This window comes from Lupinus angustifolius, chromosome LG17, assembly GCF_001865875.1.
Source record: "Lupinus angustifolius cultivar Tanjil chromosome LG17, LupAngTanjil_v1.0, whole genome shotgun sequence".
Lineage (NCBI taxonomy): Eukaryota > Viridiplantae > Streptophyta > Magnoliopsida > Fabales > Fabaceae > Lupinus > Lupinus angustifolius.
In genome coordinates this window covers 4955619-4983504 of record NC_032025.1, presented here as the reverse complement: position 1 = coordinate 4983504, position 27886 = coordinate 4955619, and the positions used below count along the sequence as shown (strand labels likewise).

The window sequence follows — 27886 nt, the reverse complement described above, 5'->3', positions numbered from 1 at the left end:
TCTCAAAGGACAACTAGAATGGGGCAGGGTACATATATCCTAGGTACTTACAATATTTACATAAAAAATACTATATTAAAATTTTATAGCTGTAATTTCTAATGCATTATTTGTATTTTTTAATAGAGAAAAAATATATATATTGACAGTATAAATTTTTTTTATACTATTACTATATAATTTACTATTTATTTTTAATCATCATCAACTTTTCAAAAAAAAATCTAAATAAAAAATGGATGAATACATTAACGTGTATAATATAAGTGTACAGGTATTAAACTCTTTTTAATAACTTTCACCTTACTCGTCTAGAAAAAATGACAACTGAGTTATCAAAACTTATTGTATTTATTTTGACCTTACGATCTTCCTAACAACGAGGATGCAGCACCAATCAAAATTTAAGAACACGTGACAGCTTTAAGAAACACTGAAACTCACGTTAACATTCAAACTAATCATAGAGAACAAAATTTCCCATGCGATCATGGTTACGTTGCAGAGGAAAAAACGTGTTTTGTTTTCTCTTCTGCATTGTTTACACATGATTCTTATTTGCTGATCCCTCAGTCAAACAAAACTCGCAAACATAGTTACCCTTTTCCCAACCAATACCAAATTCTTTGGTTGTGGATTCATCTGTTTAAGACATCATCGTATATAGATAGATACCCAGATAAAAAGGAAGAAACAAAAAATCTTCTTTCAACGTTGATTCCTCTACCCTTTTCAATCTTACTTCTCCACTGTGAGTGCCGCGTCTTTCTTTCTTCTATTCACAATGAATCATTCTCCTTGTTTTGTTTTTTCTGTTTGTTTTATGTTAGTGAGTTTTGAATTTGCGACGTTCTTGGCGTTTTTTCATTGTTAAGTATAGTTAAATTATAGATACATGGTTAGATCATAGTTATATTTCCCATTGTATTTCCTTTTCTTTATTTTTTTTCTTTCTCATTTTCATTCAATACAGTTACATGTTTCTCTAATTTCTCTCTTTTCCATGCACCAATTTTTCTCTCTCTCTTTTCCCACTCATAGAGTCATAGTCATTACTTTCCACAAATTTATTTGGACTACACTAACTTTCTGTTCACACATTCCTCTTCTGTCATTCAAATGTGTTCATGTACCAAAATTATTTCTTACGTTTTTTTTCTGGTTGGAGGGAGTATGCCATTTCACTATTAATATGCCATTTTCTGTCCATAATTATGAACATGAACTTATCATTTTCTTCACTAGGAATTCATATTTAGCTAAGCAAGTACTGAAAGTTAAAACTGATGGCTTTCCTAATAATATTAGGATCCTCAAACAATACTTGGAAACCCAAAATGGGACCAGATACTACTATCCCAAGTTATTGGTTGAACTGGAGGTTCCTCATCTGTGCAGTATTTATTTTGATTGCTATGGGTTTATCATCATTTTTGATATGGAAGTATGAAGAATTCAATAAATCGAGGCGTGATAGGAGAAGAAGGGAAGAAGAAACAGCTGGGTTGCTATATAAGGATGAAGCATGGAATACATGTGTTAAAAGAATTCATCCTGCATGGCTTCTTTCTTACAGAACAATCTCTTTTATTGTGCTTTTGTCTTTGCTCATTGCCAATGTGGTTTCTGATGGAGGTGGCATATTTTACTTCTATACTCAGTAAGATACATTGCATATCATGTATATTAGTACTGTATATAAATATTCTCTGATGAGTTAGATTAAACAAGTTTTAGAAATGGTTGCTTGAAGTAACAAAAACTGATCAAGGCTCCTAACTTGTATGCATGAAAAACTATTCTTTACTGCTCCATATGTTTAATTTGCATGTATTTCTGCTTCATTGCCACCTAAAAGTAGCAAGCTAGAAACTTTACTTATGTATTCATTATATTATTTTCTGATCAAATAGTTTTGATTAATAACATCTTTGTAGTTTATACTAAACAAATATATTCAGATATTCTGTTCCCCTTGCTTTCCCATATCTGGTTATCCCAATAAAATGCTGCCAAACAAGCAAAAAATGTCACTTCTCTCTTGATTGTTGAATACTATCCGCTTGCTCTATGAACTATTTTATTGGGCCATAGCATTCTGGACAGAAGATTTTAGTTCAACTGTTCTCATATGTCAAAATGCAGAGCCTTTGTTATTGTGGTATTCAATAATCATTGGAAGAAAAGGGTAAAATGGTTGATAGTTACATTGAAAAACAGTTATCTTAATCAGATCTTTGGTTATAAATATTTTGTTTGCTTAACAGGTGGACCTTTACCTTGGTCACTATTTACTTTGGGGTAATACTTCACATCCCTAACACTTCTTATATTGTAATAGAATTTCATTTCCTTCATCTGTTTTTCTTCTTCTTCTTCAAGTGTTCAAGGTTCTCCTTCTAGGAAACAATTGAACCTATAGTCAACTTTCCCTTTCTATGTTTCAAGTTCATATCTTCTGCTCTAAGTGATTTCTGCTCTAAATTTCACTTTCAGCTTGGCTGTTGTTTATCCATTTATGGATGTTTCTTTAGCAACAATGCATTCGGCAGCAACGCCGACAATCATTCTTCTTTAGATTCAGAACAGGGCATGTATGTTGCTCCTACACTTGATGGTGCAGCAGATGTGTCTAACCTGTACAAGAGTTCAGGTCCCTATCAGGAGCCTCACACTAGGGATGCAGCTGATATATGGGGTTATATTTTTCAAATACTTTTTCAGGTAATGTTCCTCAATGGTTTTATTAATCCATCCTAGCTTAAAAGGAACACTCCTTAATCTGCAAACAATTCTTCCATATGTTTATGTTGGACTTGGATTGTAAATATGTTGTCCTTACCATGAACACTAATTAGTCATTTATCTTCTAGTTTGAAAAGTCTTGGTTAATTATTTGTATAATGAGCATAATGTTCAAATTCACAGTTATGTGTTTTTACAAAGTCATATTTTGCATCTTGTTACTTTTCCAACTATCAATTAAAAACTACAATATATGTTGAATTTTGTTGTGCTATTAAATGGTTAAACTCAGGAGGCAATCTATTGATTTGTTTTCATTTTGTTTAAAATATACAGACTTGTGCAGGTGCTGTAGTCCTCACTGACTGTGTATTTTGGATCATTATTTATCCCTTTCTCACAGCCAAAGATTTCAGTCTTGACTTTGTAAGTATTGTCAACCTTCTCCTCAATCTATTATTTAACCTTCACGTTGGGAAAGTTATACATTTTTTTGTATAACCAATGGTATTCCCTCACCCTATGGGTAAGGAATTAGTCCTTTTCGGAGTGCATAACTACCCTTTCCAACAAGTGTCGTTTTCAGGACTCCTGTGTGAAAGTTATACTTGATATAGGGATAAAAAAGTTGGAGACAGTTTTTGCCCTTTTTATTCTGGTTTCATAATTTTGAAAATTTGATATAACTTAACTATTGTAAAGCCTTTAATCTAAACCAAGGTGAATAAGCTTTAATAAATGTAATATTGATCAGTTTTACCTGAATTGGTATACATAGATAGTGAACCTCGATATAATGATAAGATTATTTGTCATGTGATTTGGAGGTTATGAGTTTAAATTCCTCATAACAGTCTCTTTATTTGTAAGGATAAGACTACGTACATCTATCTTCCTAAAAACATTATTAAATGGGATAGGAGTCTCATGTAGTAGACCATCCTTTCTTACATATTAAAGAATAGTTTGCTCTTTTGCTACCCATAAGATATTTTTCTTTCATATGAAAATGTTTGCACATTCCTATTTGCAGTTTACTGTTTCTATGCACTCCTTTAACGCTGTTTTCCTCCTCGGTGACACAGCATTGAATTGCATGGTGAGTTTTTTTGGGTGCTTTATTTCCCCTCTTAATTATTATATAGTTCAAGCTCACAACTTTATCTTCTTAATACATGCAGAGATTTCCAATGTTTAGATTTGCATATTTTGTCATGTGGACAGCTATATTTGTGGTGTTTCAATGGATCATTCATATGTGTGTTTCACTTTGGTAAAAACTTGTATCCAATCTTTTAATTATTGCTTTTCATTTGACAAAATTCTGCTGTTGTTTATAATTTGATAACATTGTTTACAGGTGGCCTTATCCTTTCCTTGATTTGGCATCTCCATATGCACCCTTATGGTATGTTCTTAAATTCTTTATCACCATCATTGAATCTAACTCTTTCAAATTAAAATCAACTTTACCACTGATTGAGATATGCTTATCCTTTCATATGTGAGCATGTTGTTATTTATAAGGGGTGGACTGAAATATTTGCTCAATATTTCAACAACCAAAATTGTCAAGACTTTTTTTGTGTGAATACTTCTATGATGGTCTTAAAATGTGTGACTAGTTTCAACTATAATGCAAACAAGGATCAATTTGTAATGTTACATACTTACATTGCATGTTTGCCTTAAATGTGTACTCTTGTTGGACTTTTAGGTACTTAGCTGTTGGTGTGATGCATATTCCATGCTATGGCATCTTTGCTTTAATAGTAAGGTTGAAACACTTGTGTTTGTTGAGAGTCTCTCCTGGGTCCTGTCAATTCCTAAGGTGATAATGCATTCTGCAATATTGTTCATTGGAGTAGGAGTGTCTACAATATTGCCTTCAAATCCTTCATCCTGGCCAAAGTGTTTATAGGAGTATGTCTTTTTTTTATGTGGGTAATTGTGGGGGCAGATATTTGTATTTATTTATTATTGAGATTGGGTTCAGTACTGGTTTATTTTGTCAGTTAATGTTGATGGTGTTTTGCATCAAAGTGAGTTATTTTACCATATCCTACTTTGTTAAATCAGCTGCTTTATAATAAAAACGCTTTATTTAGTATTCATGAAGTATAGTTATATAGAACAGAAATGCTTTACTATGAAAGCAGTATATACGGTTTTTCAATGTATAACTTTTTATATAGATAAAATGTTCAGTAATAACATCTATAGTGAATTAATTGATCTAAAATAATCAACAGCAATATTATTTAAGACATTAAAGTTTAGAAATAAAATAACATTTTAAAGTTTCTGACAAGAGTTATAACTAGTTGAATCAGTAAGGTCCATGAACTGATAAACAAATGTAATAAACCATGCCCAGATTCAACTCAACAATTTTGTTTTACTTTGAACATAACATCTAGCTATGGCTTTACATATTCCCTGATAAACTCTTCCAACTGAGATATCTCCCCAGTTAATCCAGAAGCTTCTGCAGTTGTAACTTTGTTAGAGCTCTGGGTAAATGAAAATGGTTCTCCAGGTACCCCTAGGGTGAACTCATTTGTAACGTCAGCTTCTGATATTGCACTTCTTGATGTCCTCAATTTGTCACTGGAAAAAGATAATTAGAATCAAGAGCAGAGTCAACAAATGAATCATGAAAAGAATTAGGCTATCATAGATTAAACATGTACATTGTCAAGATCAAATAAAATCAATGAGTTGATTGAGAGTGTAAAGAGAAATAACTTTGGAAGAAGCTATAAAGATTATAGTACTCAATAAAAAATAATAAGTACTTCAATGTGAAGTTGTGAACCCATCAACAATAACAGCAGGAAGACATGAATGGACATATATCCTTATTCCGAAGCTAGTACACACAGAGCACATGATCCATCAACTCTTGACAATAAAATGAAATTTCAGAGTAGTTGTGGAGTGATCAAATAAAGGGAAATAAAAGATTTTGGGATTTGAAGCCATACATTTCCTTCTCCAACTGTCTGCGGATAAACTCTTTGGTGTGAGCAGTGACTTTGTCTGTTTTGTTGCAGAGAATAAGCAGTGGAATCTTCTTCTTCACAATACTTCCCTTAGTTAATAGGTCATATAGGTACCTAAAAAGGTAAAAGAAAATGTTAGTACCCGTGTGGATACTTAACTACTGATATCCCTTCTACCTTAGGAATAGTAGGAAGTGACCAGTTAATAAATTAATGTGTTCCAACAACAAAATAAAATATATTTTCATACTATGAGACAACTTATCTCTTCGGACCAATTAAATTGTGACACGTGTCATAGTTTTTTCTCTCCAATTAAAAAAGAGTAATAAAAGGTAGAGAATTATGATCCAAACCACCATCATAGCTTCATCGGCCCAAAAGGCAAAACCCCAAAATCCCACCCTTCATCTTCAATTCTCTCTCTCAATGCTAAAGCCTCACATGATACCTTTGACACAAGGACAAACTCTACTCTGCTTTAAAGTCACTCAAACTAGAATTAATAGATTGTTATATCATCCATCAAATTAGATAAAAAAAAAATTAAATTCTTACTTTGATTCACATTAATCCCTTTTGCATGTTTTAGCTTAGATATGTAGTTGCTATTAGATTGAAATCATTATATCACAGTTAGATTGCTATGGTGGGGGTTTGTATCATAATTCTCTATGTTTTACTTATTTAGAATAAAAAAGCTACGCCAGATGTCACGATTTAAGTGGTATAGGGAGATAAGTTATCTCCTGATATGCGGTGATATGCGGATGCACTTTATTATGTTCTACCAATGGCTTGCTAGTGATTGACAAAAATGATTACTCCATGCAAAGATGACAATCTAGGAACTAAATGGGGGAAATAATTACTCTGAGGCAGCACGACAGTTGGGTAAGAAGTCTAAAGCATCAACCACAAAAACTACGCCAGCTGCTTGGGGCAAGTACTCATCCAGCTTGGGTCGAAGACGAGAATGTCCAGGAACATCAACAATGTGGACAGGTTTTATCTTGCCCTTCTGCCAAAAAAAGGTGACAATATTGGGTACTATAAGTCTGACTCCACGATCAACAAAAACACACACGAAAATACCCAAAGTTTCTTTGGTTGACACAAAAGGAGTGAAATAAGATGAGCACAATTTTTCACAAGTGAAAAACAAGCTAAAATGTTACCTTAGTTGTTTCACCATGAAGAACAAAAGTACCCTCATTGGGTTCCATTGATGTAACAGTACCCTGGTGAGTAGAGCCATCCCTAAGCTGACACAAGCATAAATAAGTGTCAAAACATAATATTGGCATGGAAAATGTGATCAGGAGGAAATCTAACAACAAGATTTCCTTAGAAGACTCATTATATTTTATACCCCATCATTTAATAGCACTTGCTAATGCTATGACTGGAAGCACAAACACAACACGGACACGGGAATATGACAATAATTATAAAATGTTAAAGAATGTGGTTAGGAGTGTCCAAAACTGTCTAATACAGACAAGTGTCCAACATGGATACAGCGACTATTGTGAAGTGTCCATGCTTTCTTAGCTATGAGATGTATTCAGTTTCTAACCAAACCACCTAACCATGACTCTTTTTACCTCAATTACAAATTACAACTACACAACAACAAGCTTTTTCCAACTATTTGGGATTTGCCTACATAGATCAAACAATGAAAGAATGTTGTATCATAATTCATGCCAATGAATAAACCATTTAAAGGTAGATTCATCTCAATGGTTCTACCTATATTTTTTTTTTATTGATCTCCCTCTGCTTGTAACTACTGGGCTGCCATCTTTCTGATCTACTCTCTTCACTGAGACTTCTACAAGTCTTCTCCACTTATGCTCAGATTCTACCATTATTTCTATAACAGGTGTTACCTCAGTTCCTTCTTTCTAATGCATTCATTCCTTATATTATGTGACCTCTCATACAACACATTCTCTAAAACAAGTATACATGCAATATTTATTACTAATTAATCACAAGTTTTTTTGTTGGATGTACTATCATTATTTCAACTAACAATCAAAGGCATTACGCTATGAATTTGAAGGGAAAAAATCAACACTGACCTAATCCACACCAAGGGTTAATAAACCTAAAAAAACAATTTTGTTCTAGATTTCACATAAAAGAAAACAAAGGGTTCCCAAAAACATGATTAAGAACTTACTTGGTAGAAGAGAATAGTTTTGCCACTCCCACTAAGCCCCGTCAACACAATGGTATTAGCCTTTGCACGCTTCAACAACCCTGAGCACAATGCAACACAGAATCATCAAAAAACACATAACCAATCAAAACTATGAATTAATTTCAACAATTGAAACATAACAGAAAACGCACTCAAAAGAAAAAGCACGGTTGTGAAAATCACGATAGCGGCAGCAACGTATAACTGAGCTGGGGGAGTGTGACGAAGATGCTCTAATGCTAAACGCCACAATTGTGAAATTTGTTCCTTCCATTCTTCGAATTGTTCCATTGAGGATTAAGGAGTTTGGGAATTTGAGAGTTTTGAAGCGTTGAAACGTTGAAACGTTTCGTTTCGATGTTGTTGCACTCTCAACGCTCGCAGTGGCTTATCGACGGTGAAATTTCTTCCGCTGTAGGGAGATCTTGAAATATGATGCGAAACGGCAAGATGACATGTCGTTTTTATTTGTCTTTATGCCTTTTGTCTTGTTGCGGTATTCAGTGTGTTATTTTGGCTTAATCTCAGTTTGTTCTAGAATCATCCATGTAAAGAATTTTAAGGTATTTGATTTTTTTATTTATCTTCCAAGAAAATAGTTCATGCAACTTAAGAATTTTTACAACATCAATATTGTTAAAATGATTAACACATTAATAATAAGGTGACAATGTAAAAGTGTGTAAAACTCTTATTTTCAATGTATCAATATTGAACTTATTAATTATTAGGTTAATTATCATTAACTATTAGTTAAGAATAATACTAATATGTGATATATTCATCATGTATTAACAAACTTTCTAAAATATGTAGATGTGGAAAATAACAAAGAAAAATACTTGGGAGACCTAAAACATTAGATCCACATTTCCGTCTTGGAGGTCATTCTAATTATATTAACATTTGAGTGTAATATATATATATATATCATTAATATAGAAATTTATGCACATACAGTGTATTATTCATTAAATTGTTTTATTTATTTTTGAATAGTCAATAATGATTAAACATAAATGATGAATAATCACTGAAAGCATATCAAACATATACACTATAAGTGCATGCATTGTTAAAGCATTGTTGAGATAGTTACTTGTTAGATAGTTGGTTGTTAGTTTTTCAGGTTTTCAATATAGAAATCATTGTATTTTTTTCTAATTTAATCAATGAGAAAGATTATACAAAAAAATTGATTCTCATTCTTTATTTTTCTCATTATTTCTTGTTCATCTTTTCTTTCTCATTCATGCATGGCTCTACCATTTTAACATGGTATTAGAGCAATAATTATTATTTTGATTGTTGTTGCATATGCTTCTCGTTGGTGCAGTGGAAGCGATCGTTGCATAGCGTTGGCCACAAGCAATCAAATAATGTGTATAGAATAAATAGAAGAGAAGAAACAAGAGAACTTGTTAACAGGGTTCGGCTAATTGTGCTTACGTCCCCAGGAGCGTTGAGCGGCTACCAATATATTATTAGAGAATAAGGATTACAAACCCTAGCACACTCATGGACTGACCTGCTCATGGGGTGTTTTTATTATGTGCTTATATGTGGTGCACATTATAACAAGAGACTTGAGTCTAATATATAACATTGGTTACTCTATTCCAGTATTAGACAATGTAAACAATAATATATTTCAAAGCATCCCAACACTTCTATCATTCCATGATTCAACAAAGAATCATCATTCCCATTCATGACTCTCAGAAAAGTTGGTTTCACATGCATGGAGGTGATTTAGATGATGGTGTGCAATATCACCTTAAAGAGGAAGCTACCGTTTTATCCAAAGTTCCAGTTTTCTTGTAAATTTTATACCAGAAGATCATTGTATCACGCTATTGATTAGTAAAGATAAGGAAAAACAAAAAATGTTGCAGACAAGAAAAGAAAGAAAAACGTCTCTCGCCACTTGCTTGGTGCATGATGGTTTGGTGAGTGGAGGAAATGGGTATTTTAAGAGGATGATGAAAGAGTATGGTATTAGTCATCTGATCCAACAATATGGTTGCATGGTGGACTTGTATAGTCGAGCATGTCTAATTGAAGATGCCTGGAACATTTGAAAATCTATGCCAATGGAACGTGATGTGCTCATATGGGGAGCTCTACTTAGTGATGCAAATAGTGTTTGGCTTCTTCAAGATTCTCATTAGTTTTTCATCCAAGACTCTCGTGTCAAGTTCTTGGTAGTCTTAGAACTTGAGGTTGAAGGTTCCTTCACACTATATTTTGGAGACAAACAATTACTTTGTAGCTTTTAAAAGCTAAATGAAGTAACTGCATCTTTAGAAGTTCTTAACAAAAATTTCCAATCTTCTAATTTCAATGTTGGAGGTTAACATGTAATTCATGTATTTGCGCTAAGCTCCTCAAAAGTGTATATGTTTTGGAAAAAGCTATGGAGGTGGTTCTTTCTCAATTACCCTAATCACCCTTCCTTTTTTTCTACTTTATTTTCTTTACTTCTCTCTCATTAAACATACAACATTATTAAAGTGTGTATTTTTCTTCTTTGAAATAAAATATTGGGATCAAAATTAAGGTCCATTTTATATTCTCTGTTTCATCCATTATGATTGGGTTAGTTGGTCAAGCTTCTGTCAAGATAGATAATTAAGTTTTGGATGAAGTTGTTTCTCTCTATGGTGATTAAGCTTTAGACGAAGTTGTTTATGTCTATGGTGGTTAAGCGTCGTTGTTGCTTCGCATTATGATTTCAAGACTGGGAGATAAAGATTCGCTCACAACAAGATGAGGTAGTAGAGTATACTGTTGTGTTCAACACAATCATTTTCAAGCTTGAAATGCATGACACGTTCCAACTTGCGGAGGGTTGTTAAAGCATTATTGAGATAGCTGGTTGTTAGATAGTTAGTTGTTAGTTTTTATAGTTTTCAATATATAAATGATTATATTATTTCCTAATTCAATCAATGAGAAAGATTATACAAAAGATTTGATTCTCATTCTTTATTTTTCTCCTTTTTTCTTGTTCATCTTTTCTTTCTCATTCATGTATGGCTCTACCGTTTTAACATGCATTTTTCTCTTAATATTTTATAGTCTATATGTGAGTTGATTTTTGGAGAATAACTTCTTAGTCCTAAAATATACTTGTAAAATGACTTTTTACCTTTTATTTTCATTTGTTTCCATTTGAACACCAACTCGCATATTACTCCTAGGAGTTAATGTAACACTACAACATATTTTATATTTAGTGGAGGGTTTTTAACCTCCACTATTTATGTAAATGGGCAAAGACTAAAATAACACAAATATAAATTGACAAATATCATAAAGATATAAAACCAAATAGATGAAGGAGTCATTGCACATTAGTCAAAAGAAATCAAATAAAGAGAAAATAATAAATAAAAATCATGGAAGTTTCTTAATGAGATTTGATCAATTTTGGATGTATCTTTATAAACATTGAATAACTACTGTTACATTAATAGATACTATGATTATAAATTCTAATAATACACTCAATTAAACTTTACAAAATACATACGCATCTTAGTACCACAACTCAATATTATGCCAAAAGTTCACATGATATTTCAAATTGGTGTAAGTAATAATAAGAAAGTCTGAATTTCCTTCACCAATTTTAATATTAAACAACGTGAGATTTTTTTAAAAAAAAATATTATATTCCAACAACCCAAAACACCTTAGACGAGAAGAATGAACATAAAACTACTAATTTGATGAGAAACAAATTAAAGCTTAAAAAATAAGATAAATGACCAAAACATCTTCTCATACATAAAAATAGTTACAAAAGTGATCATTTGTTCTAGGGTGATATTCCTATTAAGGTGTATGCATGGATGATGAAAATATATATGCTCATGTATATTCACAAAAAATATATTTATAAAGAATAATAGTTTGTTGGCCTACATGAATATTATGTTATAGAAAAAATATATGTACTGACAGTGTATGAGTTTTATATATTATTATTGTGTCATTCAAAATTGATATTTAATCCTTATTAACTTTTAAAAAAGTAATACAAATGAATGATAAATGATGTAATAATTACATATAAATTTTTACAATGATAATATATAGATATTACATCATTATTTATCCAGTGTGATATTTACATATTAATAAATTTATTTTATAAGAAGTATATTAAATGAAAAGTTTAATGAATAATAACACAATTATCACATATATTAATATCTATATAATAATTATTTATATATTGAATATTATTAAGGGTATGAATATATAATTAAAGAGTTTAAAATCTATGCGTTATCGGTGTAAATTTTTTATACTGTCAGTATATCATTCATCATTAATTTGTATTACTTTTATTCCAGAATCAATGTAATTAACATATGAATACATATGAATAATTTATTGATAATGTAGACATTTATGTGTATACATATTAAATTCATAATGAAATTTCAATAATGTCATATGCGTACTTACATCCACCATTAATTTGTATTACTTTTGTTCGAGAATCAATGTAATTAACATATGAATACATATGAATAATTTGTTAATAATGTAAAAGACATTTATGTGTATACATATTAAAATCATAATGAAATTTCAATAATGTCATATGCACACTTATTCAGGAGAAAAATATACATGATTATTGTATAATTTATCATTTATATTCTATCATTATTGACTATTAAAAAACTAATTCAAATGAATAGTAGATAATATATTGATTGTGTATAAATTTTTACAATATTGATATTGTTAAAATGATCAACACATAAATAATAAAGTAACAATGTAAAAGTATGTAAAACTCTTATACTTTCAATATACGATTATTATGTTAATCTATTAGTTAAGAATAATACTAATATGTGATATATTTATCATGTTTTAAAAAACTTTATAACAAAAATATGTAGATGTTGATTTTTAGAAAATAACAAAGAAAAACAGTTGGGAGCCCTAAAACACTAAATCCACATTTCCTTCTTGGAGGTCACTCTAATTGTATTAATATTTAAGTGTAATAACATGAATGAATGATGAATAATTATTACAGTGTATCAAATGTATACAGTGTTAATATACACATTTTTCTCTTAATATTTTATAGTCTATCTATGAGTTGATTTTTATAGAATAACTTCAGAGTCCTAAAATATTCTTGTAAGATAACTTTTGTACCATTTGTTTTTATTCGAACACCAACTCACATACTCATAGGAGTTAATGTAATTACACAAAGATCCCCTATCACATATAATATATGTAAATGGACAAAGACTAAAATAACACAAATGTAAATTGACAAACATCATAAAGATACAAAACTAAATGGACGAATGAGTAGTTGCACATTAGGTATAAGAGATCAAATAAAGAACAAATAATAAATAAGAATTATGAAAGTTTCTTAACGAGATTTGATCAATTGTGGATGTATCTTTAGAAACGTTGAATAACTACCCTTAGATTAATAGATAATATGATTATAAACTCTAATACACTTAATTAAAATTTAAAAATTACATATACATATCTTAGTACCACAACTCAATATTATGTCAAAAGTTTACAAGATATTTCAAATTGGTGCAAGTAATAATAAGAAAGTCTTAATTTCCTTCACTAATTTTACTATTAAACAATGTGAGATTTTTTTTAAAATATTATATTCCAACAACCCAAAACACCTTAGATAAGAAGAATGAACATAAACTAATTTGATGAGAAACAAATTACAGCTTAAAAAATAAGATAAATGACCAAAACATCCTTTTCATATATAAAAATAGTTACAAAAGTGATCATTTGTTCTATGGTGATATTCCTATTAAGGTGTATGCATGGAAGATGAAAATATATATGCTCATGTATACCCACAGAAATATTTATAAAGAATAATAGTTTCTTGGCCCCATGACTATTATGTTAAGGAAAAAATATAAGTACTAATAGTGTATGAGTTTTATATATTATTATTATATCATCTAAAATTGATATTTTATCATTATTAATTTTACAAAAAAAGTAATACAAATGAATATTGAATGATGTGATAACTATATATAATATTTACAATAATAATGTATAAATATTACACTTATTATTTATCGAGTATGATATTTACATATTAATAAATTTATTTTATAAGAAATATATTAAATGATAAATTTAATAAATAATAATACAATTATCACATATGTTAACATTTAGATAATAATTATTTATATATCTTGAATATTATTAAGGGTATGAATATATAATTAAATTTAAAAATGTCATATGCACACTTATTTAGGAGAAAAACATACACAATCATTCTATCATTTACCATTAATATTTTATTATTATCTGCTCTTATAAAAATTGATTAAAATGAATAATAAATAATATATAAATCACTTATAAATTTTTATGCTTATAATAGGTAGATCTAGCATTACCATCCATAGGTGTGTGCCAACCGTTGTGGACCAAACGTGAAAACATTGCCACAAGACACTGTAGGAGGTAGGTGTCACATGTGTCTACTTCCTCTCCCATTTTCCGCTACCCTCTTCTTACTACTGTTGTTCTATAATAATCCACCAACCAATCACCAATTATTTTCCCCTTATTTTTTCTGTAATGAGAGTGTAAAGTTTTATACACTATGTGATTAATTCATCATTTATTTGTATAATTAAAAAGTGAATGATAAATGAAAATGAATGTAAATGCAGTGACACAATTTAAAAAACTCTTACATTATACATCTATTTTCTCTGTATTAAAAACAACAAATAAAAATTGAAACTTTCAGCTATAAATAGAGCCATCACACACTTAAATCGTTCTTCACCTGTACCTTAGATCTAACTACCCACCCACCTTTCTTTTCTCTATCATACGGTAATTCCCACATCTCTCCATTCTCTTCAAGCTTTGATTTTGATCCCAATTTTGAGGTCCCTTCAAGCTAATTTGAGATGGGTTCTTTTAGTTTTTCATTCGGGGTGGATGGGATTTTGTTTTTTTAACTTTCCGCATTTGGTTTTGGTAATTTAGGTATGTTATAATGAATCACTGACAAATGGTTATTTATTTATTTATTTTTGATGTTGCTGTTGTTGTTATTGAAGAAAGAAATGGCCAGGAAGAAGATCAGAGAGTACGACTCCAAGAGATTGTTGAAGGAGCATTATAAGAGACTTTCTGGCAATGACTTGCCTATCAAGTCTGCACAAGTAAGTGCTCTTATAATGGTTTCGTAAGCTTAAGCATTTATTGTTTTTAATCAAATGTGCATATTATGCATAATGTTAGTTTATATATGTTCCTCTATCAACTAAATATTGTTTAACCATTCAAGATAGTTTCATTTTAATGTTAATAAAAATTTGTCATTTAAGCTATGTTTATGTAATGTTCCTCACCTTGTTTCAGAATTTTTAGTAACTTGGCACGGGGTAGGATGGATTCCTACTTTTACTGTCTGACTGTGTTCGACGTTCGTGTTAGTCTTTTGGTGCGTCTTGTGTGAGTAAAAGTTAGGTTTACCTGGTTCCCTAGGTATTCCTCTATCAGGCCCTCCAGATAGAGAAGGTGATCCCCTGATTTATGAGCAGTTTAGGCAAACCTGTGATGTTCCTGTGTTCATTATTAAAAAAACATATTTTTCATTTAAGCCATGTTTTACCATGTAATGTTCCTAACCTAGTTCATGGAGGTCCAAGTAACTTGGCAAGGGGTTGGATGTGTTCCTACTTTTGTTGTTTGTCCATGTCTCTATGGTAGAACTCTGTCGTTTTGTTGAGTGAGTAAAAGTTAGGTGTACCCGGTTCCCTAGGTATCCCGATATCTTTGCCAGTGATGGGATTACATGATTTAGCATTTATGAGGATGGATACAAATGAGTGTGGTTAATGAACCAATCCAAGCATATCGGTCCAATAAGGTTTGTTTTCATAGTGATTGATATTTACCCGTAATCCCAATCCCGGATATCCCGCCAGGTAGCACGATCCATAACAATTTTGTAGTGTGTACAAAAATGGAAAAAAAAATCCATTATTCAAAAGTCAATAATCTCCACCGTGGTTTTAATTGCAGTAGCGGTTGCAATACTAAGGTTTTGATAGTTTCCGTAAACACATTTTCTGAAATTGTCCACAATTGCGTAAGTGCATCATAACCATGACCATGCTGAAGTTTGAAACTGCGACCCTTTCACAACCTTCGCCATTGTACATGTAAGGGAGTGTGGTAGTGTGCATATCAAACTTGAGTTAAAAATTCTATTATTGTCTGTGCCTCAGGTCACAGAGTCCACTGATTTCACTGAGCTACAAGAGAAGGAGCCTTGGCTATCATCTTCTAAGTTGGTTGTGAAACCTGATATGCTATTTGGAAAGCGTGGCAAAAGTGGATTGGTTGCCTTAAACTTGGATTTGGCACAAGTTGCTTCATTTGTGAAAGAACGCCTGGGAAATGAGGTGTTTCCCCCACTATCTTTGAAACCTTTATCTCATGATTGCCTTCTTTTTCGTAGTTATTGTAACTATTTTCCTTGCTTCCCTTTATTTTGTGTTGTATTTCTCAACAGGTTGAAATGAGTGGATGCAAAGGACCCATAACAACTTTCATTGTTGAACCTTTCATCCCACACAATGAAGAGTATTACCTGAACATTGTATCTGAGAGACTTGGCAACAGCATAAGTTTTTCAGAATGCGGAGGGATCGAAATTGAAGAGAACTGGGACAAGGTACTACAAAGCAAAATTTTCACCTTACGGATTTAATACTCTATGTTTTGCTTGTCCGATCTTCACTTATAATTCATGATTTACGAAGCAGTCTGTTCTCATTTCAGGTTAAGACTGTATTTGTTCCAACAGGAGTGTCTCTTACATCAGATATTATTGCCCCACTTGTTGCAACCCTTCCCTTGGAGGTAATTCACTTTTAGTTACTAATTTGTTATTTTATGAACAAATCAACTTTTTAACCTTATAACATGGTTTTAAATTGCGGTTGTGTTTGCGTTACGGTTCCATTGTGCTGTTGTAGGCTGATGCGCACTAATTGTGGCCTATGCGATTCACAATCATGGCCTTTTGTGATTGTGGCAGTCACTGTAACTGAGATGGCTGTGACCGCATTATGTAGTGCGATCTGAAATTTAAGACGTTGTTTTTAATTTAATGGCTATACTAGTGGATTGGTCCTTTTACTTATTTTCTGGTTTCCGGTAGGTCCTACACGTTTTTTCTTTCAAATAGGTCTCGTAAGTGTTAAATGTTTAACGAGGTTAGCCTTTCCATCATAACGCTGTTACTTAAGCCATTAAAAAATAAAACAAAATGATTTCTTCTCTCTATCATTCCTTTTCTTCTCTCGCATCCTTTCTTTCTCTCTGTATACCCTAGCTGATTGAAAACTTTCTTCCCGGCACTCACCTTCACATTTTCACATTCACACAAAATATTGTTCCCATGAAAACCTTCACTTTCTCCATCCATCCCTTACTCTTCATTCCTCTCATCATCAACTCCTCTTCAACCCCATATTCTCAATTTCATATTCTATCACATTCAATCCACAACAATTTTGTCCGTAAACCATATTCTCTTGCATCCTTTGATAGGATTCATCAAATGGACCCCCCTAAACCACCCCACAGCTTACTCGTCAGGGACCTACCTTGGATTTCTCCAATCCTTTCTCAAAGGCTTGTACAAAAACACCATTGGTGTGTGTTGGATAAAGATATTTTGAAATTTCAAATTTATGGGAATTCAAAATGAAAAGGTATTACAATGCATCAATTTAACCGCCTGCATTTTCAAAACGCCTTGTTGGATAATCATCTATAAAAAGGGCGGCCCAGTTCCCACATAGTGTGGTTTATGGGAGGTAGATGGCTCCCATTGTGCCAAACTCACCCTCTTTGGATAGTCATCTATCAAACTAAAAATTCAAATCACAGCAAGTCAGCAACAATGTCCGATGGGTAAATGCTTCACCTTTTCTCCAAAAGGTGTAATTTTTGTCTACTCATTTTCTATCTCTAGAACTGTTGTATCTGCTGCTTGGCATTGATCGCTGGAGCTGGTAGTTAAAAATCAGAGTTGGGTTACCTGTATGCAGTTACTGTGTACAATATGACAAGTATAGAGATTGGGCCAGTGAACAGAATCAAGAGAGCGTGCACCATGCTTTATGGCAGTGGCGGCAACAACACCTTCGTTGTGTACTTTTAAGTGGTTTATTGTCAAGGTTAACAAGAAATGCTAACTTTGTTGGATGTTTCAGACTTACGGGAGCTATTTGGAACAGCACAAAAAACTTATAGATCGTTTTGAAACCATAAAATAATTCATGGGACCAATCCACTAATTTTTTGCCTACTTCAATTGTGTATATGCATGTTGCTTTGATTCTTGATGTAAATGAATCGGACCATGTGATTGGATACCCCTACTTTTTTACAGATTAAGGGAGAAATTGAGGAGTTTCTCAAGGTGATTTTCAATCTATTTCAAGGTATAAACACACCACCAGATGGGATTGTGCAATCAACTTATTGATACGCTACACTTAAAATTTACCATATTTATTTATTTACTTTTCTTCTGTTAGATCTGGATTTCACTTTCTTAGAGATGAATCCTTTCACATTGGTCGATGGAAAGCCTTATCCTTTGGATATGAGAGGCGAGCTAGATGACACTGCTGCTTTCAAGAACTTCAAGAAGTGGGTTCTTTCCCTTTAACATATGCTGATTGTTACTTTCAAGGATATAATATATTTTAATTCAAGATGTAGAACTGATAAATATTTTGCATCGTATTTGTTGCAGATGGGGAAGCATTGAATTTCCATTGCCATTTGGAAGGGTTATGAGTCCCACTGAGTCTTACATTCATGGACTAGATGAAAAGGTGCACAAAAATATAACTTTGACCTCTATGTACAATGTTACTCAATTCAGTTAGAACCAAGTCCATAAGATGTGCATGTGTGTGAGGGTAAAAATAATTTTTACTAACTGTAAAAACTAAAAATTATTTGGCTCCAATTAATGAACTAGTTTTTATTCTCAAATCCTCTCAGAGGAATCATGGGTAAGTAATCATGTTTTAGGTCTTGATCCGTTTAGGTTCTTTAGACTCTTACTATGTAATATTAACACGTGGTCTGTGTACCTTCAATGTGAATTAAACTCCCTATACTACTCTCTCGGTGGTTGTCAATAATTTATCGGTGAATGCAATGATACTATTGCTAGTAGTTATGTTCCTGATAGTTAACTTGTTCACTTATTTAATATTTGCAGACAAGTGCATCTTTAAAATTTACAGTGTTGAACCCAGAGGGCCGAATTTGGACAATGGTAGCTGGAGGAGGTGCTAGTGTCATCTATGCTGACACGGTGTGTTTCTTTTATTTAAGAACTGGATTTATATCTAATCTCCATTTCTTGCGGCATTAACTGACAACTTATATACTATAATACTAAAACAGGTTGGTGATCTTGGCTTTGCAAATGAACTTGGAAACTATGCAGAATACAGCGGTGCACCCAAAGAAGACGAGGTCCTACAGTATGCCAGAGTTGTGATTGATGTAATTAATTTCTATCTATGCTGTAATTTTTTTGTCTACTTTATCAATTTAGAGACTCGGTGTTATTGCTTACATGATCAGCCAGTACTGGTTCCAAGTGTCTAAAGAAAACAGCCTATAAAATGCATGCTATTTTTTTCACCAGATGCTATTAAGTATTCTGTATGTATCTCCATAAAATCCCATTATTCTTTTCCAGTGTGCAACTGCAAATCCTGATGGCCTAAAGAGAGCTCTTGTGATTGGAGGAGGTATAGCTAACTTTACTGATGTTGCTGCTACATTTAGCGGCATAATTCGAGCACTGAAAGAGAAGGTAACCAAGCCTATGATCACAAATAGAGCTTTTCTGCACCACTGCAATCTTCTTATAGCTGAGTTAATTGATTATTGAACCATTGCAATCTAGGAGTCCAAGCTAAAAGCAGCAAGGATGCACATTTATGTGAGGAGAGGAGGTCCTAACTACCAGAAGGGTCTAGCAAAAATGCGAGCACTCGGAGAGGAGATCGGCATCCCCATTGAGGTTATTACACAACTGATGCCTTCATTGATAATATTTAGCAACCAGTTGATGCAGATAGAATAATTAATTGAGAAATGTTATCTTCATACACTTTTTATTACATTTCGTTTCCTATTTTAAAATCATTTTTTAAGAGTTAGTTATGGTCCAATAAGAAAGTGTTCAAAATTAGTGTAGCTCAAGTGAGTTTTGTTATATCCTCCTTCATACTGAATAGAATGTATTAAATGAAAAAGTAATGCATGCATCAATTGTCTTGGGAACTTAGTAACTAGGAGGATTGGGTAGGGAGCATTTAGAGTTATTCACATCAAACTTGTTATGATCAACATTTTTTTGATCTCTTCTTCTTTTTGGTATCAATGTTACAGGTTTATGGACCCGAAGCAACGATGACCGGTATATGCAAAGAGGCAATACAGTGCATCACTGCTTCCGCATAATTTATCCATGTTTGGCAAGTGCCTTCTTTCAAAGCATTTTCATACCAAGTCTGAAATGAACTTTGATTCTTATTTTTCATGATTGGGAAATTTAGTTAGACCATATGTTTACAAAATCAAGTCTTACAAAAAAGTCTCAATTTTTGTAGAGTTCTGCTGATGGCACTGTGTTGACACAATAAACAGTGGTTTTGGTTTTGTTTGTTTGACTGTTATATTGTTTGTGTTTTTAGCTGCCTTATTCTGCCTCTTTTCTGATTGCTTAATACATGTGTTGCTTAATATAATTGTGAGTTTTTAACCAAAAAATAAAATGAAATAACTTATACAAGCTTACTAATAATTTAGTGGGACCACATTTTATCTCACATTATTACATTACTCCATGTGTCATAAATTGTGATTGGTTAGAAAAATATTTAATAATTTAATTTTTAACTTAAATATTTTTTTTAACCAATCATAACTCATGACAGATAGAGAGAATTAGACATATACTGCCAACCTTACTAATAATTCAATAGAGCTCTCAATTAATGAATATAACTGCTCATCGAGTAGAGGATAGATGATAGAAACCTAGTAGCACATAAGATTGGGCTAGAGGGGAGGCATAAAAGGTAGCCCATTTTAGAACATACTCTTCTTCCTAGGGTAGGTTAACTATTTCTCTTATCAAATACTAGCATTCTTCGTAAAATAATGTCATTCATTATTTTTTATCCATCTCATTGTTTAAGCATTTGCTGACACAAAATCTTATTCCTGGTTGAAGGATCATTTTCTGGGTTTATGGTCTTCAGAAGTTGTAGTTGTATCCATTAGTTTATGGTCTTTCTTCCTCATCTTTACTATAATATTCACAACACATATCTTCCCTTTTTACAAAATGGCTGTGTCTTATTTCATATGACCCTTTCTAACCAGGTACTTTACATTTTTTCATAAATAATTATTTGTTAATTTTTCCACTTTGTGCTTATTAAACGTTTTAACTACAATGTGTTATATACTTGGTATTATCAAGAATATTCTCTCACCCTATGGCTAAGAAACTAATCTCTTTTGGGATGCGTGATTGTCCCTTCCAATAAGTACCACTTCTAGAAATTAAATTCTTAACTTTTTAATCATCCTTAGGATTTAGCGCAACCTTACATCATTACTAACTCTTTTGGTTAACTATTTTTTTGTTGATTAGACTATAGTCCCTAATTAGATAAGTCACTACAAATAATAGGATTAAATTAAAAAAATGGTTTACTTCAAGGCTATCAATGAAGAATTACTCTAAATATCAAATAGGAGTAGAATTATAAGTCTACACTACTTTAAAATGTTATCTAATTTAAATACTTTTATTGATGTAAGTTGATTAAAAGTTTCTTATACTGAGAGGAAATATTTTTTAAATTTTTTTCCCACAAAACCATGTAAATGTGAGATTTGTTCCATGAAAAATGTAGAGCTAATTGATCTACTTAATTTTCAAACACTTTCAAACTCTATCTCTTAGTTAAAGGATTGTATTAGTCAATACCAACAAGTTGTTGATTTAATAGAGTAATGTCTCGTTATATTTTAAGAATGACTAAAAAGTCAAATGTTCGATTTTGGGAAGTGGCATATTTTGGAGGGGCAATCATACACCCAAAAATGGATTAATTCCTTACCAAAAGATGAGGAGATACCTTTGGTATTACAAAAAAGGATTGTGTTGGTAAGTGTTATAAGAAACAGTATTGTGATAACCAGACCGGATTATCCGACCGTTTGACCGCTGATCGGACCGGATGGTTCAACCGTTTGACCGCTGACCGGACTTGAAAATGACTCTGGTTTATAGTCTTAACCGAATGAGAGGTTGGACTGCTTTGAACCGAAGAAATTCTGGTCCAACCATGTTAAACTCGGTTGAACCGCAATAACCAGAGAAGTGAACCAGACGGTTCACTTAAAAATTAAAAAAATAGAACACTACTCTGATGTTTTGTTTTACTTCGGTCCAAAAAAACCGAAAGATGTTATTTGAATATAATTATTGATTATATAAAATTTTGTATTTATATATAACTATATGTTTATATATAAAGATGATAAATTATATATGAATTCAGCCCGTCCGACCGAATGATTTAACTGTTTAAACCGGTTAAACCTAATACGGGACCTCTTCTGGTTTGATCTCCACTTGAGTTTTATAACATTGATAAGAAATACAAATGAAGAAATTCAATCTTGAAAAACTAATTTTAATAGCTTTTGAAATGTGGAAACGTCATTTTTAAATACAAAATTGTCATCTTCTTTTGCCTAAACAAGGTTCTTAAAACACTTGTTAATATTTCAAAAACTAATACCTATAATTGATTTAGACGAGCATATTATTTAATCTTATTAAACAATTTAAGAGTAAATATACTTCAACCATAAATAATGGCATACATTTTTTCTCCACAGTAAATTTTATCTATTCAAACTAATCTAATGCAAGTCGTAAATGCTAATAAAAAACAGGATAAGATTGGTCTTATTTTCTTTACTAACTAAAACGTGCTTTAACTTTCTTTACCTTTCTTAGAATCAGATTTATTAACTACATCGGCTAAATAATTATTCAGTGTAAAATCTATGTGTAACGATTTAATACATGCATTTTATCATCCATCATTTATTTGAATTATTTTTTTGAAAATTAACAATAATTAAATATAAGTAGTGGATTATGTATTAATAGTATATAAAATTCATACATTGTTAATGTCTAAATTTTTTTCTCATAATTATTTTACTTAATATATAATTGTTTTTATAAACGGGATTTATAAGTCTTTTTGTTGTTATTGCTTTATATACTTTCAGACTCCTTTTCTAGAAGGTGAACTATATTTTTGGTCCCGTATTTCACGCCACAGCAATCAATGCGATGAGAATGTGTGACCCGTCACGGAATTGTGGCCAAATTATTCCAATAATCTATCACCATATGATTGATGATGTTTAATTAAATTTGAAATCTAACTCAGGATTTAACTTGATAAATTTGATTCTTAAACTAAATGAATTAAATTTAATTCTTAAATCAGAGTTGAACTTGAACTTAAACTGGAATTTATTAAATAAATAACTCGATTTCTAAACAAATACAATTCTACTCTTTATGCTAATGAGGTTACTCAATTATACATACTTACATTTAGAGGATCTTTAAATTTAGTTGATAAACAAAACTAACTAATTTAATAAGTTAAACTAAACAAATCAATTTATTTTAGATGATGGCTTATTTACTTTCTGATAAAACAAATAATGAAAGCAAGAAAAAATGTGGATCAAACATTGAGAGGGTAGTGGATTAGGACATTTTTGGGGTGATAATCTTGGATTAGGACACTTGAAATATGATAGCCTCACTTAAAGAATTAGGAGTGTTGGATTAGGGTCTGGTTGGGACCCACTTTTTATCCTTACAAAGTTGGCACTTCCATGCATAAAAAGGGAGCACATTAGTTGTCACATTGTTTGTGTCATTTCATGTTCTATAGGTATGTAATTGGTCATAAAAATACTTAATAATTAAATTTTAATTTAAACATATTTTTTCTGACCAATCATATTTTTATGCTACATGAAGTGACACAAAATGTGAGACAACATATGTGTACCCATCATAAGGGTCATTACATGCTGGTAAGGTGGGTGATCAATACGTCATCTGTGACTTGGAAAATTATTTTAATAATTTGGTCACACATATTCCATAGGGTGGTGACATGTACCCTTCATTTTTTTGTAATAATTTAAATTTTAAATAAAAAATAAATATAACCAAACTCATTATAACCTCACATTTAAGTATTAGAAAATACCAAAGGGGAAAGAATCTGTGCTCATGGTTGATTTTCTTTTCAAACCATTACCAAAAACCCATCCCAATCAAGAAAATTTTCAAGTATCCTTCCAACTCCATTAGATTGTGCATGCATAAATTATGACATTGTCATGATACTCTAATATAGAATGAAGATCACATATACTATTTATGGTATCTTATTATGTATCAAGTCAATTAAAAAGTGACACCTAATTAAAAATAAAAATAATAAAAATATAAAATATAATTTTTATATCATATGGATGAATATGATTAATTTAATATATGAAGACATAAACTTTTTAAAACATGTGATCATGATTCCTGTAATATATTAATAGAAGGATAGAGTGGTTTTTCTCTCTCTCGACTCAACTTCTGGTTATATTTTCCAATTGTATAGAACTTTTTTAATTTTACCCAAATCTTTGACAATTTGACATATACATAACCACTGGCGGAGGTTGAGCTTATCACGAGGTAGATAGTAGTTGTTTTGTCAAAAAAGGTATATTAAATATTAAAACTTCTTTACTTTACTTTAAAAGGGAAATAGGTTTTAAACCAAATGGAAAAAAAACCATGTTTTTATATACAGAAATCCAAAATACCTTTTTTTCATCAAATTTTTATTTACTTTTCCTTTAATCACTCAAGACCCATAACTCATAAGTTGAGATTCTTTCCATTAATTAAGAAAGAAGTATCATTTTACACATAGTTTAAAGGATAAAAATGTTATTATAATTATAAATAGAAAGATATATTTATCATTTTATTTTATTTTTTGACTTATTTTATATAATACTTTTCTCTCAATTACTTGAGAGGATTTACGCTCTTAACTAAGGGTGGGAACATGAAACACATCTGTTGTACCACAAAGTGTGTCACTACATGTGGCACTGCTTGTAATTGGTTGTAAAAATGCATTTAAGTTAAAAAAGTAATGATTAAGCATTTTTCTGACCAATCATAAATAATAGCACATGAAGTAGTACACTTTTATGAGACATCGGATGTTCACCCGTGGAAACAGGCAGGTCAGACCAGACTTTACCTTGAACAGACCCAGCCTATATAGCAATAGGAGTCTGGGCTTGACCTGTTAGTCTGTTTAAAAAAATTTCAAAGCCTAGGTATGAATTGTTAGCATGTTTAAAGACTTATTATACTATATGCTCATGAAATAGGCTACCATGTCTGCATTTTAATGAGCTTATAAGTTTATTTTTAGTTAGGTCCATCTAATTCTAATAATTAAATTATATTTTTATATTAATATTATATATATATATATATATAATAATATTGTTTATATTAAAATAATATAATTTCAACATTCTTATATAATATAATTAAATAGGTCGACTTGTTAGGCTTAATAGGCATTTTATGTGGCCTAAAGTCTGATCTATTAAGCTAAATAAGTTTTTTAGAAAGTCTGAGTCTGATCTGTTCGTGAAAAAAGTCTAGTCTCACATAGCCTGTTATAAGCTAGGCAATAGGCCCCTGATAGGTGACCTGCCCTGTTTCTATCCTTACTTATAACTCCAGAACCTGACTCTATTGTTCATCGTATTCCAACACCTCTCTTTCGTGAACCCATCTATAATCACCTTATGTGTTCATTAGTATTTTTTTCAGGGTTATCTCTCATTATTATTGGAAAATTATATTTTTTTCCTATTAAATCTTTTGCTAATAAGAAAGTGATACATGTCATAAAATGATATTTTATTTATTAATGATTGGTGTACAAGTTGACATATATCATTTTCTTGTAATTAGGATGATTAATAGGAAAATTTAATAGTAAAATATAACATTACTCATTATTATTTCATACTTACCAAAACCAAGATAGTTTTAAATAAATATAAAGTTGAAAACAATCATTAATTTATAGACGAGCATATAGTTAAAAAGTAACAACTATTTTACTTATAAAGAGAAAACATAAATAAAAACGGAGTTGATTAGAAAAATAATCTTTATGTAAAACAACTTTATCAGATAAATGACATTTTCATGTAATGTTACTTATTTGATCATTGAGTGGGAAACACACAATATAATTCAACAACCCACATACTAAATGTTTGATCCTTATTATAATTATTCTTAACAGAATAAGATATTTTTACGAAAAGTTGTAATAAATTATAAAATAATATGTAAGATTTAAATAAAAATGAAAATATTGTTTTTCATTATTATGTTGCTCTCACCTATATTTGGTTTCCCACTCCAATCCGTCCTTGTTTCATTTACTTGACGTTGAAGTGGGGTTATAGTGTTGCCTTATTTTTAGTGTTGAAGCGCAAGTCCACACGTATGAGTCATTATCGCAATCTCAATAATTGCTTGTTATACACACCAAGCCTCTATTATGGAAGGAAGACAAGACCTTTTTCTAATATTATATGATTAAAGTTTGTATTAAGGAGAAACACTCCCAATGTAGAGTTAGGGAAGTTCATCATACTTAGGGTAAATATTATATATATCACCTTAAAAATTAAAAAAACGTGAAGATTAAATCCATCTAAGAAGAGTGTAGGAGGAGGGTTTAATGTGCGTTGATTAATTAATGAGAGCTGATTTAACTTAATGAATGGTTTTAAATTCTAAGTTTTGGATATCCTAGTACATATTAAGTACACGGATTAGAGTTTTAGATTATCCTATTCAAGTTTTAAATTCAAAAATATTAGTGGGTTTGGTTTTATCATCCATAATAACCTATCTAATTTAAATAAGATTATTTTCCTATAACAAATACTTATGGTCTAATGTAAAAAATATAATGAATAAGACTAGGGAAAATTATATATTGTCCCGAAACATATTCCAAATCAAATACAATATGCTATATTAATTAAAAAAATTAAACATTTATAACTTTATCTATTTTTATTTTATTGTGATTGATTTATGAGATATTTCGAAATAACATATCTTCCTCCTAAGACCAACATTGACAAAGACATTACATCAAGTAGTGTTGTTCCTAATGATTCTGTGTACTATGAAAGTGATACGCACCAAGCTGCACTATGAAAGTGATACCCACCGAGCCTTATAGATAATTCGAAGCTAAGTTCATTTATTCTGAAAATTGATACTCTATAATAGAAACAAAAACGACTGATATGAATCATTATCTTGATACAATTTTCGGCTATACGACTTTGTTAAAGTTGCCACTATATTTTATAGTTAAAAATATAGAAAAACCTTTTAGCCCAATTACAGTGGATTTTGGATTTTTGATATTCAGGTTCGGGAGTCGGTTACAAGGTAGAGAAAGTATTAGCACCCTACAAGCTCACCTCAGGTGGTACCCTTCATTAAATTATATGATTTTCTTATATTTATTTGGTTATTTAATTAATTATTAAAAGGAACAATTTATTTATTTGGTCATACATATCCATCTTTTAGATAGGGAGTTAAGGC

General features: G+C 31.2%; 3 protein-coding genes across 9 annotated transcripts; 2 read left to right on the top strand and 1 right to left on the bottom strand.

The window, feature by feature from the left end:
* On the top strand, window positions 454-23443 carry LOC109331458. Of its 3 annotated transcripts, XR_002105790.1 has the most exons (10): window positions 454-751; window positions 1309-1660; window positions 2268-2301; window positions 2497-2724; window positions 3082-3171; window positions 3779-3844; window positions 3927-4018; window positions 4106-4153; window positions 4463-4658; window positions 23429-23443. XR_002105790.1 is itself a non-coding variant. In XM_019565974.1 (9 exons), exons 2-9 carry the CDS (start codon window positions 1338-1340, stop codon window positions 4578-4580), a joined length of 999 nt encoding a protein of 332 aa, XP_019421519.1. In that variant the 5' UTR covers window positions 454-725; window positions 1309-1337; the 3' UTR covers window positions 4581-4823. The 3 variants fall into 3 exon arrangements, 2 of the variants coding, with proteins under 2 accessions (XP_019421519.1, XP_019421518.1); XM_019565974.1 differs by lacking the exon at window positions 23429-23443 and having other exon boundaries at window positions 454-725; window positions 4463-4823; XM_019565973.1 differs by lacking the exon at window positions 23429-23443 and having other exon boundaries at window positions 4463-4823.
* Window positions 4977-8456, bottom strand: LOC109331459 (signal recognition particle receptor subunit beta-like). Of its 3 annotated transcripts, XM_019565977.1 has the most exons (7): window positions 8373-8456; window positions 8115-8292; window positions 7942-8021; window positions 6929-7015; window positions 6623-6774; window positions 5733-5864; window positions 4977-5355 (listed from the first exon to the last, which is right to left on the bottom strand). In XM_019565977.1, the coding sequence occupies exons 2-7, from the start codon at window positions 8251-8253 to the stop codon at window positions 5166-5168; spliced, it is 780 nt and encodes a 259-aa protein (XP_019421522.1). In that variant the 5' UTR covers window positions 8254-8292; window positions 8373-8456; the 3' UTR covers window positions 4977-5165. The 3 variants fall into 3 exon arrangements, with proteins under 3 accessions (XP_019421522.1, XP_019421521.1, XP_019421523.1); XM_019565976.1 differs by lacking the exon at window positions 8373-8456 and having other exon boundaries at window positions 8115-8366; XM_019565978.1 differs by lacking the exon at window positions 8373-8456 and having other exon boundaries at window positions 6623-6771; window positions 8115-8366.
* LOC109331456 (ATP-citrate synthase alpha chain protein 1-like) lies at window positions 14745-20782 on the top strand. 3 transcript variants are annotated; one of them, XM_019565970.1, is made up of 13 exons: window positions 14745-14860; window positions 15088-15197; window positions 16269-16445; window positions 16556-16717; window positions 16825-16905; window positions 18446-18497; window positions 18594-18708; window positions 18815-18896; window positions 19292-19387; window positions 19480-19581; window positions 19781-19897; window positions 19991-20107; window positions 20479-20782. In XM_019565970.1, coding segments are annotated over exons 1-13 (1284 nt in total). In that variant the 5' UTR covers window positions 14745-14859; the 3' UTR covers window positions 20551-20782. The 3 variants fall into 3 exon arrangements, with proteins under 3 accessions (XP_019421515.1, XP_019421516.1, XP_019421517.1); XM_019565971.1 differs by having other exon boundaries at window positions 14750-14862; window positions 15093-15197; XM_019565972.1 differs by having other exon boundaries at window positions 14753-14851; window positions 15085-15197.

Excerpts from the sequence above, each read along its gene's own strand:
- LOC109331458 (XM_019565974.1), top strand. The coding sequence starts at position 1,338 with ATGGGACCAGATACTACTATCCCAAGTTATTGGTTGAACTGGAGGTTC. Across the intron at positions 1,661-2,267 it reads ATATTTTACTTCTATACTCA|GTGGACCTTTACCTTGGTCA; the intron begins GTAAGATACATT and ends TTTGCTTAACAG. Across the intron at positions 3,845-3,926 it reads ACACAGCATTGAATTGCATG|AGATTTCCAATGTTTAGATT; the intron begins GTGAGTTTTTTT and ends TAATACATGCAG.
- LOC109331459 (XM_019565977.1), bottom strand. The coding sequence starts at position 8,253 with ATGGAACAATTCGAAGAATGGAAGGAACAAATTTCACAATTGTGGCGT. Across the intron at positions 7,016-7,941 it reads AAACTATTCTCTTCTACCAA|CTTAGGGATGGCTCTACTCA; the intron begins GTAAGTTCTTAA and ends TGCTTGTGTCAG. Across the intron at positions 5,865-6,622 it reads AACTGTCGTGCTGCCTCAGA|GTACCTATATGACCTATTAA; the intron begins GTAATTATTTCC and ends TTACCTTTTTAG.
- LOC109331456 (XM_019565970.1), top strand. Across the intron at positions 18,709-18,814 it reads GCTTTCAAGAACTTCAAGAA|ATGGGGAAGCATTGAATTTC; the intron begins GTGGGTTCTTTC and ends TATTTGTTGCAG. Across the intron at positions 20,108-20,478 it reads AGATCGGCATCCCCATTGAG|GTTTATGGACCCGAAGCAAC; the intron begins GTTATTACACAA and ends TCAATGTTACAG.